General features: G+C 36.5%; 3 protein-coding genes across 3 annotated transcripts in view; 1 reads left to right on the forward strand and 2 right to left on the reverse strand.

The window, feature by feature from the left end:
- Positions 1 to 2,496, reverse strand: part of LOC138011360 (hydroxyacid-oxoacid transhydrogenase, mitochondrial-like) — an 11,216-nt gene extending 8,720 nt beyond the window's left edge. Inside the window, exons 1-6 of the mRNA XM_068858328.1 lie at positions 2,379 to 2,496; positions 1,897 to 1,934; positions 1,581 to 1,639; positions 661 to 714; positions 358 to 408; positions 130 to 233 (exon numbers count right to left, since the gene is read on the reverse strand). Coding sequence (XP_068714429.1) covers positions 130 to 233; positions 358 to 408; positions 661 to 714; positions 1,581 to 1,639; positions 1,897 to 1,934; positions 2,379 to 2,440 — 368 coding nt within the window. The 5' untranslated portion in view covers positions 2,441 to 2,496. The remainder of the gene's footprint in view (positions 1 to 129; positions 234 to 357; positions 409 to 660; positions 715 to 1,580; positions 1,640 to 1,896; positions 1,935 to 2,378) is intronic.
- LOC138011364 (solute carrier family 41 member 1-like) overlaps positions 1 to 12,500 on the reverse strand; it is a 330,107-nt gene that overhangs the window by 243,454 nt on the left and 74,153 nt on the right. The gene's annotated exons all lie outside the window — the stretch shown is intronic.
- LOC138011362 (uncharacterized) overlaps positions 2,549 to 12,500 on the forward strand; it is an 18,951-nt gene continuing 8,999 nt past the window's right edge. Inside the window, exons 1-7 of the mRNA XM_068858329.1 lie at positions 2,549 to 2,753; positions 6,324 to 6,440; positions 8,299 to 8,403; positions 8,856 to 8,964; positions 10,562 to 10,661; positions 11,409 to 11,464; positions 12,433 to 12,488. Of these exons, the coding sequence (XP_068714430.1) occupies positions 2,606 to 2,753; positions 6,324 to 6,440; positions 8,299 to 8,403; positions 8,856 to 8,964; positions 10,562 to 10,661; positions 11,409 to 11,464; positions 12,433 to 12,488 (691 nt within the window). The 5' untranslated portion in view covers positions 2,549 to 2,605. The remainder of the gene's footprint in view (positions 2,754 to 6,323; positions 6,441 to 8,298; positions 8,404 to 8,855; positions 8,965 to 10,561; positions 10,662 to 11,408; positions 11,465 to 12,432; positions 12,489 to 12,500) is intronic.

Here is a 12,500-nt window from a genome sequence, read left to right on the forward strand (position 1 = left end):
CTAGATAAAAAGGTTTAGGCCTCCCTTGCTCGTAGTTGATCTCTAATTGAAAAACATGTTATGCTTATTGTAGTCACCACATAAATTTACAGTGGAAGATAGAAAAGCAATTGAAAAAACTTGACTAACCTGGTGTCAGTAGGTTCGATTCTGACTTTATCATAAAGTTCATATTTAACACCATTTAGTTCCAAAGATTCCACAGCTTCTTTGACTGGAGGCAAGTTGACCAGCTGAACAAGAAACCATTGAAACCATTGTTTCACGTTTTTACATTACACTTCTATTATTTAATTAGGCTGCAATATTTAGTCATACTTTGGGGGGTTTGGTCTAAAAATCAGGTGCTAAGAATACCTTTTGATCTGTGACCACGCAGACATTCTTTAAGCCATGGTTTTTGAAATCCTGCCAAAATAATACTATTAGTCATATAATATTAAATAAAATGTTTGTGAGGTACTTATAGGTAAATTGTATGCTGTGCTTAAAGAGGTATGATTTAATAAACTTGTTGTCAGCTCTCCACTTATTTGTTCTCATTAAAAGACACTAGGTAGGACTGTTAACCCTAACTCTGACCTGACAATGGCTTGTCAATCGCAACTTTGTAAGCTGTATTAATGGTACAAATAATGCAAACCACATTTCTAAGCTTACCATGCCAACTTCACAAGTAACTCCTTGACCATATCTAATTGTGGAGCTGGCCACCTGATTTGGAATCAAAAATTCAATAAACAAATCAACGGTCAAGAGAAATATCTTTGGAATATAATTTATGACTTTACCCTCCCTTCATGAAGTCAGCTGACTTCAGGTACCTTTTTTTATTTCTGCAAGTGCCAGAAAGTGTAATAAAAGAAACATTTAAGGAACTTTCAATAAAAGACATACAGACAAATAAGGGAAGGGAGGGAAGTACAAGATCCTGCTCCTCCTATTTTAGCAATTTACTTTTTACTTTAATAATCAACTTAAGTGTTTTGCGAGTAAATCTTAGTACTAAAATAAAGGGAAAAGGGAAAATATGGGCCAGGAAGTACTTTACACTCTTATTGATTTTGATGTGAGGTTTCCCTTACCCTGTGAGCAGTTGGTTCACGAGAGAGAAACCACAGCGAGCAACTGTTTGATTTTCCATCAAGCATGTGCAAAATACGTCACACCCCATGTGATGTATTTGACATCACTTCACAAATTATTTTGCGGGAAATCACTACACAGCAGGCTTGCCCAAACGCAGCAGCTACATAGCTGAATGCATGCGCAAGCGTCAAAACAAGTTTACTAACTCGTTTTACTACTTCAAATTCAATTTATTTGTCCATGTCCCTGGACAGCAGCTCACTCAAAGAAACTAATGGTTGCTTATAGTGGTTTCTCTCTCGGGAGGCATAGGGGAAACCAACTGCTCACAGGGTAGGTTTCCCTTGGCTTACAAAGTAAGCCAACATCACGTTACTTTAACACTCTGGAATACATGTACTTTTGCAACCAGCCAGGTTATACTCTAGTGCTAACTGTGCAAAAAGTAATAAGCATTGTCCTTAGTAATGTTACAGAAGCACTGAACAAACCTCAAAAGCATATTCAGGTTCAATGTGTTCTTGTGCAACTGAAGTTTGTGGTCTTACTCCTTGAATAGATACAAAAAATACTGTTCAGTAATAGCTCATTTGTGTTCTATTGACCTCTCTATGAATGATAAGGGTCCACGGACTAATTGTGCATGGCATAAATACTGCAAGGAAAATACCCCAGCTGGTCCTGAATTATAAAAAAATCCCACGCCACTATGGGAAGGGACGGGATACCAATGAAACATTGATTATTTTCATGTTTTGTTAACTCAATGCACATAGTTTGAGAAGTGGTTTGTTAAAAGCGGCAAACCTGCTGAGAAATTCTGAGAATGAGCTGGACATCTGCATCTGTTAAAAAGAAACAATAAGGAGATGATACGTCTTTTTAAACACCAAAAGACCTCCCTTTATTGAGAACCTACAGAAATCAGGGCTGTACATGCATACAGTGTAAGTATAGGCACTATCATTATTCAATGACATCGAAATAAGTGGACATGAGTTGGTACATTAGAGTCCCCTTGGGAGCAACTAAAGAATTTAGAGCAGCACAAAGCTAGCATTATCAAATGAAAATTGGTCAGAAGCTTTTGAAGAACGAGTCATATAACAGTAGGCACTATTGTTATACAGGGATGTGCCAACAAGTGGCCCTGTTTTCTGTTATTTTATCCCGAGGAGGAGCACAGGGACATCACATGCACCAGACGTAAGCAAGTAACAAGTAACAAAAAAAAAACAATATCGATAAGAATATTCTTAAAGCCTAACTACAGCGTTTCAAATGCTTACGATGCAGCTCCAACGAGTCTCATTAAGCGCAAGGCTTGTTCCCTGACCGTGCGAGAAGCCATAGACTACCAAAATATTCTGAATGATTGGTTAATTTTCGTCAGGCGTTCAATTCACAATGTAAAGAACTGGGTCGAGTTCATACCCAGGTTGTTCGCGGTTTGCAGATCACGGAACATCGTCACGAGCGTTGATTACTCACTCAGAATCTCGATCAGTAGGTCAAGATGGCGGCTGTTTTAATAGAGGTGCCACGTTTGCAAGAGAAAGCAATTGAATTTACTGAGGAAGCCGATTACGAGGTTGAGGAGCCACAGGAAGCCATTGTAGATTCATCGAGCAAGAAAAAGAAGAAGAAGAAGAAAAAGAAGAAAGGTTGGATTAGTTTTAAACATGTTTTGACAGAGGAAAATTTGACTTATTTAAATTTGTATAGAAATCCTGAAAAATGTGCTGGTACAATTTGTACAGATTTTAGGGTAATTAGTTTAGCTACATTATGATGCATTATCTGGAAATTGCTCATGCTCGAATCTACAATGTTTCATACTTGGGTATTAATGTTTGATGTTTTGCATGGTTCATACAGTATTGTGAAAAAGTAATAAGAACGTAATTCGACGAAATGCGCGAATTTCGGGGCTTTTCGACGAAAAATGGCGCATTTTTGTCCAGCGCGAAAGTTCGCAGAAAATTCGCCGAATTTTCGCAATGCCTATTGTTGTAGTTGACGCGAATTTTCGAGCGAAAATTCGCTTTGACCGATAATTCGTTCCGAAATTTCGAGCGAAAATTCGCTGTGACCGATAATTCGTTCCGAAATTTCGAACGAAAATTCGCATTCACTGATAATTTGATCCGATAGTCCGAGCGAAAATTTGCTCTTCCCGAATTTTCCTTCGAATTTTTCGAGCGAAAATTTGTTGTTTTGGTATAGTTTCTGTGGGTATTACCAGCGAGCACAACACTAGAATGTACGGGATAGAAACTGGATAGAAAGCAACATCTCACCCTATTAAGTGCTTTTCTTTCAAACTTACCATGCAAATGTCCAGACAAAATAGACCTCACGTTTGTTTTACAGTCTCAAGGTTTCCAAGCTAAAAGTTTCTCTCTTAAGGCACCGTTACACTGTGAAATCAGGGCGTACCTAATCGATCGAAATCGATCATCGAAAATGAAATCGATTAATCGATAATACTCGATAATACTCGATATTTGTTGATTGATTAGTCAATTTAATCGGTTGAAATCGATAATCACAATTTTTTTGTCACATCGGTGGAAATCGAAAATCAAACACCCAATTTGATCTTATCATAACACTGCATAACACTTAACCTTCAAGCTTACCTTCGAATCCGCTTTGTTGATAAAGATGATGTTACTTTCTTCAATGGTAGCGACTTTTCTTTTTTTTTTATTGTGACTCATTCTAGAGTAAAACTGCGAACTTTATGAAAGAGAATCTTCGTCCATTAACTTTTCGATAGTTGTCGAACAAATCGATAAAATCGATAGCTAATTACAAAAATCGATCAAAATCAATAGTCACAAAGACGCAAGTGATCGATTTCTATCGATTTCCGATATTAATCGATTAATTAGTATCGATTACGATCGATTACGATCGATTTCAATCGAGTATCGTAAATATCGATTAGTTACACCCAGGTGAAATATTTCGTGCAACTTGTCTGGCAATGTGTTGGCAACGTTGTGGCTGGACAAGTTGAAGAAAACTTTTCACAGTGTAACATACCCTGTAACCGCCAAAATCGCTGCAAAACAAGTTACAAGAGCCGTTGCTAGGTTCTACTTTTCGCGCAACTTGTCTCGCAATGATTTTGGCTGTTGCAGGGTATGTTACACTGTGCAATTTTTCGTGCAACTTGTCTCGCCACAACATTGCGAGAAACATTGCGAGAAAAGTTGCACGAAACAAAAACTTGAGAACTCGCACATGTGTAGAACGAAAGTTGAAAGGCATCGTACAGTGCTCTTCCCTGGTCAAAAAAATAATAACAAAGAAGCTGCGATCACGCAAGGCTTTTAAGCTATGTATTTAAGTCTTTTACCGCTGAATTCAAAGTTTCTCATCGAATGGAAATGGAATTGATGTTTTTTTCACTGCGGTGACTTGCACGGCGCCTGCCAAAAAGTTAAAAGTTATCCTGAAAATTGGTAAGTAAGCTCTTCATACGTATAAGACATCATGTCAATAAACACCTCTGGTGTAATACAAATGTAGACCCAGGAACCATTTTTGCCGCTGTGATGCTACAAGATAACACTCGCTGGCTCTTTTATATAATATAGGCTTTGCATTGTTGACAACAGTTTGTCCTCACAACCAAAGGATTGAAATTGCATATGTTTTGTCGAGTCTTCTCTGCCGAGAAAGATGAATAAAAACACATTACAAAGGGCGAATTTTGTAGAGAATTGAAGCGGACACAGCTACTGAACTATTTCCAAAATACATGTACTGATCATCAAAGTGCTGTCAAAGTGACTGCAGTTGTTTACAAAACTGAATAGCCGATCGATATGTCATCGATCTTTACAAACCACACTACAAAATTTCACGTACAACAAGCGAAATTACGCTTTTGGTTTTTCGTGCTGGTCTCAAAAATGCGGCAAATTTTCTCTCTTTGTTTTAGCGAATTTTTGCGCTGGGCTCGAAAATGCGGCGAATTTTCTCTCTTTGTTTTAGCGAAATTACGCTAGAAAGATTGTGAAACGACGCTCGAATTTTCGAGCGAAATTTCGTCGAAAGTTCGCAGGGACAAAGAACGAGATTCGCGCATTTCACTCTCATTACTTTTTCACAATACTGTTTGTTTCTTCGAAAGCTTCTGCTATTTGACCATTTTGGTTAGCAGGCCTTATGTGAGGCTGTAAATGTAATGGTTTGATTTTACTTGACATTAAATAGGATTAAATGTAATTTAACTCAGTTAATGACATTAAGTACAATGTAGCAAGTGTACTCAGTGCTTGGCATGGCATTGGCATTTATGGGCATACAGCGTGGTCTACTGGCAGGCGATTAGATTTTCAGCATTTTCTGGTGTTGAGTTACTGTTCTTGTTGTGAATCATTTCAGGGCGGTGCAATGTTCACCTGGTCAGCAGTGCGATGAGATGTGTGTGCGCCTTCATGTGTGCTCATAGTTTTATTGTGCACAACATACTGGGTGTTTTGAGCAGCTTGCTTTTTCTAGTATCTCCTCACTCCTCTCTCCCTTTTTAATTACTTGTTATCTACATAATAGGTTCTCCACTGTTCTTTTGGTTAAGTGTGACAGGTGGTAGGTCTGGGTTTGCTGGGCAGGGCTCGTGGCTGGGTTGCGGGAAGGGCAGGCTCTTGTGTGTTCTACCTACTTGGTTTTGGGATTGGCGGTTCCAGCCCCACATTCCTGGGTGCCCGAACCTCTATGTGCAACTTGGGTGTTAAGTACTAAATACAATACGAGCGACCGTATTGTATCGGATATACAATGTTGAGCCGAAGGCGAGACATTTTATATCCGATACAATATGGGCGCGAATATTGTATTGTGCTTATGAAATGCCAGCATTTAAGTGTTAATGTACACTAGGTATTTTTGGTGATTCAAGACATTTTAACCATGAAAATTGAAAGAAACATTTATTTAAATGAAGAGAAAGCTGTATCAGAAATACAGATATTGATTAATAAAACATTTCTTTTGTTTTTCCATCATGGATTATTAATGAGTTTTATAAAGATAAATACAGAAAGCAAATTACAAAGTTTATTTTATCATCATTTTAATGAGGGGCTTACATTGTACTTCTTTGTTTAAATGTAAAATGACATCCCAGAGGGCTGGAATGAAATTACTCATCTTCCAAAAATGTGGAAAGTAATAGTTTTTGTTTGTTTTTCATTTATCTGTTTTGATCAACTGTCAAGGTGTTGGAGAAAAAGCTGAAGAGGTGATAAATGGTGAAGTAAATGCACCAGAGGCCACATCAGAGATAGCTACTTCACATGCAGATACAGTCAATGGTAACCACCAGGATGAAGCAGGTTACATATCAAAATTTTATCATTGTGACCCAAATGTGGAGAGTACACTCTAAAATTAATAACTTCATACTCAATTTCTATACCAGATGTCCTGTGATAGTTATAATGGCTTGTTGAGTTCAGTGGTTTCCATAAGCATGGAGACCCGATGAAAAGTGTCAGCTGCCGTGATTTCCGGGCGATTACCCGCGGGTAATGTGTTAATTTTTTCCGCAACAGTTCTTGATAAATCTTCCGGTATAGTTTTAAAACCGTGAGTACGGAAAAAATATAAAAGTTATTAATGAAACTGTTCCTAAAAACTGTATATTGCCTTATTTATCCCACTTTAATTCCTAATAGACTTAAATGCTCTCGATGAAAACCAAGGAATTGAAAACATATCAACAAATATCGTTGGCAATTAAAATCGTTTATCACGCGTGTGATATTACTTTCTTACTTTGCTAATTTCACAGCTTCTTTCTTTGTTTAGTTGAAATTACGGTACTACACTTTCAAGTTATTCAAGTTCAAGTTAACAGCTAGTTACAGTTACAGTTAAGACTATTAATATTATTACATGTACAGTCAGTTATCATAGTAAGACTCTCACAGCACAAGTAGCATAAAAGGCTAATCAAGGGGGAAGAGAGAACCTGTTAGGTTAAAAATTTCATTTTAGACCCCTTTTACATAAGAACCAGTTTAACCTAAAAAATTAAACAGGTTCTTATTAATTAATTTAATTAATTTATTTAGAAAATGACCTTGAAATTTCAAGCGTCTGGAACAAATTTTTAAATGCACAGATCTTGTTTAAAACTTTTTTTTCATGGTTATGATTGAAATATTTACATGTAATAATAATATACAAAAATGTAAAGATATCAGCATCCACATCAGAGGAAATGAGTCATATCATACGGTGTACATGTATGGATAACAGAGTAGATATCATTTGTGGAAATAAGAACCAATTTAAGAACCTAGATAGCATAAAATTACTGTAAATACCATTCTTATAAGAATCTACCGGTATTTAGCCTAACTTGGAAAAATCTAGGTTTAGTTATATGTGGGTGTTTACTGTTATCATGTAGATAATTAATAAATAAAATAAATAACACTCAGAGAAGTTAGCTACTATATTGTCCCTAAATTGTAGGAAGTAAAGACATTTTTTCAAACCTAAGATTAAAATTCATTTGATGATGACAACAGTTGGTTACTGTACTCAAACCAGCTGCCAAATTCAAATTTTATTAAAATCCCCATGATTAATTTTGCTAAGCTGTGACCAGTCAACTAGCATTAAATTTTTATACAGGATGAAATAATTAACAATTACTTGCCGAAGGCAAAGTGATTATCGGTGAATATTCACCGAGACGAAGTCAAGGTGAATATTCACCTATAATCACTGAGCCTGAGGCGAATAATTGTTTTAGTATAAATACACAGGTGATTATTTCAAAAAAGAGGGAAAAAAAAAGATTTCAACGTGAAATCATCTTCACTTACAGTGGCAAAAGGACTACTGGCAGCCATTTTGTCCGTCCAGGTGATTATCCGCTGTTAATGCGAGATAGCGAGCCAATGAGAGTGCACGATTTTGTATAATCACCTGTGTATTTATACTAATGATAATTATTCAGTCATGTAATAATAATTATTATTGCCTGTTATCCTGGGAACCAGCATTTCATCCATGTTTTAGTGGTACTGATAATAATTTATGTAAAATGTTGCTTCATGATGGGGAAACTGCCCTTTCAATCTCAAATTCAGTTACTGTTCAAAGTTTAATTAATAACCCCCAAAAAATTCTTTTCTGTTATCAATTGTACTACATTGTAATACCACTGTTTGTTTTTAGATTGCGTTGAAGTGCAACAAGGAGAAAATGTCACTACTTCAGGTAATAAGAAGAAGAAAAAAAAGAAGAAGCCAGCCGGAGCTAAATTAGGAGGGGATGAACAAGGTTAGGAATGAATTAAGTTATCTAAAAATGAATGGTTTAATAATAAAAAGCAAGCGCTTTTAGCAGGTCTTTGTACATAGAGCTCACCTGTTTGCAGGCTGTACAGTTTCTTGTTATGACATGCAACTAGAGATATACTTGCAGGTTTTTGTTATACAGTAAGCATCAGTGGTTTCAGTAGTACCCACAGCCAACAAAAGCTTACTGTCAGATACTTTACTCAGAGAAGAATTGGCTACTGCTTTCCCGAAATAATTAATTTAACTAGATTCTTTCAAACCTAAGATTAGAATTCATTTTGTCAATGACAGCAGTTGTTTACTCTTACAAAAACCAGCCGACAAAGTTAATTTTTAATGAAAACCTTGAAACAGTAACGTTTGCAAAATGTAATGGAGACAGTGACCATTAACAGCATTTTTGAGGTGTTTGTGTCTGTATGGATTCTGTAGACTCTCCACAAGTGGCAAAGCAACAAACAGATCCCCCCACAGTGGCGATATCAGAGCTTTTTCCTGATGGCGACTTTCCCGAGGGTGAAATTATGAGCTACAAGGATGAGTAAGTGAAATCTTGGCAATAATTAATTTTTATGTTTGTTCTCTGGCATTCTGGAGGGAATCTTATGAATCCCAGATCATGAGATGCATAACAACAGTTTTTTTAGGGGGTGAGAAGACAACAATAATATTATTTTAAACATTTGTCACTGGACCTGAATCCTTCTCCTGAATTCTACAATGTATGACCATTTTTCTTACAACCATCAACTGAAGACAACGCTCATAGGGAATCCACTTTACTCAGTCTTTCAAGTCTCTTGGTTGGCTTTAGCATAATTATCACTAATTTCAGTTCATGCTTACATTTGTACACTAGCTACAGAGCATTGTGAAAAATCGTAGGAACATAAAACAAGCCCTGCAACTCTCAATTCGTTAGTGCTCTTCCATTATAAAACTTGCACTGGAAGTTTGGAAATCATGAGAAAAGTGAAACTGTTGCTCATGACTCTGCCAAGATCATCTCTTGCTTCTTAATAGATGCCCTTCAAACTTCCCCAGCCCTTAAAAACTAGTTACAAAATATCATGATCTTTGCATTTTCTGCAAAGAAAGACAATGGCTAATAATAATAATAATAATAATAATAATAATTGGCCGTGCTAATCACCCTTTACTTGCAGTATTTAGGACTGAATTGCAAAGTATGCAGCTCACGATATCGGGCTGAAAGCATACAAAGGCGCCTCTGGCTTCCACTATACAGCCCATGTTTGATGTCGGAGCACAGCACCACAGCTAGATGTTAATTAGTTGTGAATCGATTTTGATGAGGGAGAAAAACCCTCGAGTCAGGTTGAGATCGACTGAGGCCAGAGTTGAACCCCAGCTTTAGCAGTGGTGGGAGGCTCGATAGATAACCACTAAGCCACCCTGACTCTCCGTTTGCCTATAATGAAGCATTCTCCCACTTAATGAATTTAAGAGCCTGAACTTTCTGTCGTAAATTTTTGTTACACAGGGATTTTATTTGTTTGTTCTCTCTTCATTACACGTATTGTAAATACATGTACTTTATTATCAATCCAAAAAAGGTTTTTAAGGTCATTAATTTTACCCAGACTGCTCATCTGATCAAGCTCTGGTGCTGACTAATGAAGACACTATGATCGTATAGACAAGACGGTTTAAGTAAGAAGTTTATGGTAGATGGAGACTGCACCAATGGCTGGCAAAACCTGACAACCCAGCCATGAGCTCCCACGCCCCCGAGAAAAACAGGCACCCGTCACACTGATACACAGTGAAAAGCAGAGGGTGGGGAGGGAGGGAACAAAAACCGCTAAACGCTTCACACACAACGCTCCTAATTCCCGCCACACTGATAAATAACCGCTACAGCCCAAAGCACGAGGAATTCCACGCATGCGCAAGTATACTAAAACCACTGACCAATTGGCTGCAGTCGCTCCTAGTTGTTTACTTGGTTAAACTTCGTTTAACCTCATTTAATTCAGTTTATATTCTAACTACAAGAGAGTGGAATAAGCAATTATTATTATTATTATTATTATTATTATTATTATTATTATTATTATTATTATTATTATTATTATTACATTTTTATAATAATTTTTATCCATGCATCTTCTCAGCAATCTGTGGCGTGAAACCAATGAGGAAAAGCGAGCATTAGATCGCGTGCACAGTGATATCTACAGTGATGTAAGACAAGCTGCAGAGGCTCACAGACAGGTACCATTTTCTGAAAACATCTTCACGGAACACTTTTGTACATGTTAATTGCTTTTAAGATCATTCATAGAGAAAGCCAACTGCAACTGCTAGCCAATCATTTTTGACAATTTTAGTTTATTAGCATACAAATAATATTGGCCTGCACAAAAGAATAAAATGTGCTATAAAGTCAGCAGTGAATTATCTTATAAGTCCCTATGATGCTTATTTCTTTCACCTTTTTTAAACTTTTTGTTTGACTATTTATAGGGTCTGGAGTGTAGTACCTCAAAAATTTTTGCTCCTAGTGTAGCCAAGCATTTTAGCAGGCCTTTGATTTTTGGCCGATCCAGTTGGGTCCTGGTAACTAATGACGTCAAAGAAGTCAAGAATGTAATATAGATATTTAAACGAAAAGTTAAAAAAGGGGGGAAAATAAGTGTCATAGGGACTTTAAACGAAATTATTGATTTTTAAGCCTTTTGGCCTCTATAATCAGTGTTTTTTACTCTGACTTAAAGACTATAATTTATAACTTACATGTATGCTTGCAACTCTAAAAATAATTATTGAAGTCATGTTCACTAAACCAAATAATGGTATGCACGTAGGAGTAAATTAATAATAATTTCAAAGAAATTCACAAAGTTAATGGCTTCCAAGAGTAATAATGTCCTGAAAGTTACAATGTATATCATACTGTCAAAATTAGGAAGTCATTCAAGGGCTTAAATTCCTAAACAGATTACACTGATTGATTTGCAGGTTAGAAAATATGTGCAGGGTTTTATCAAACCTGGAATGACTATGATTGAGATTTGGTAAGTAAAGAGCTACTCTCACAATACCAGAATGAGTTTTGTTTCTAACTGAAGCTCCTGCAGCATTCACATCACAAAATCAATGTGTGGGCCTCAAGCAGAGCTGATCTCATGCGTGCACTGTTGAAGCAAAGATAATACAGGTTTTGCATGAAGTGTCTGTTACATGGTATGCATACAAGTACATGTGCCATTCTCCTCAGGCAACGCAGTTTGTCCTTCCATCTCTGAATGAAGTTCATTTATTGTTTACATGAGATGAGTATGAAATATCACACCAAAATGAGAATTTCATTCAGGAAACCAGAATGAACTCAGTGTGGAATGACTTGAAAGCAGGACAGAATTTTGTCTCCCTCTCTAATAAGCAGACACAAAAATAATTATAGTAATTATGAAGATGGAATAAACTCATTTTGGAATTATTTTAAGTATGATTTGAATGTCCCCTTTTTTGAGATTTTATGTTAAATTATTATACACAATAGAGAGGATTTTTAGCTCTAGTTGTACTACACCAGAACATCGGTATAATTATGTATATGAATATTACTCTGAATTGGATCATTCTGTTATTCTATAGATGGCCAGCAAGGCTGGGGCCATATTGAGAATACCCACCTTTCAACATTGAGTCCTGGTTGGCTCCCACCCCTTACCATTATATTTGGATTTACCCGGTAGTTTGTTGCTTTCTTTACACTTCTCTCAAAGACTTTGCCTCCAGAAACTCCAGCTTTCTTTTAAAAACTTACATTTAATATTATTATTGTTATTGTATCTTTTTTCAAATTGATTTGTTTCAGTCTCTCCAATGGCCAAAGCTCAACAATAAAATATTGATTTCGTTCATACCAGTTCTTATGACCAGATGCACTACTGCCTTAATAAATAGACTGTATAGTAGTTCTCAGAATCCAGGTTTTTGTAATTGAATAATATTTAATATTCTCACTTTCTCTTTGCAGTGAGAAATTAGAGGCTGCATCTCGTGCAACAATCAATGAAAACAAGCTCAAAGCAGGTATTCAGGTTT

Source organism: Montipora foliosa, chromosome 7 (genome assembly GCF_036669935.1).
Source record: "Montipora foliosa isolate CH-2021 chromosome 7, ASM3666993v2, whole genome shotgun sequence".
NCBI classification, from domain to species: Eukaryota; Metazoa; Cnidaria; class Anthozoa; order Scleractinia; family Acroporidae; genus Montipora; species Montipora foliosa.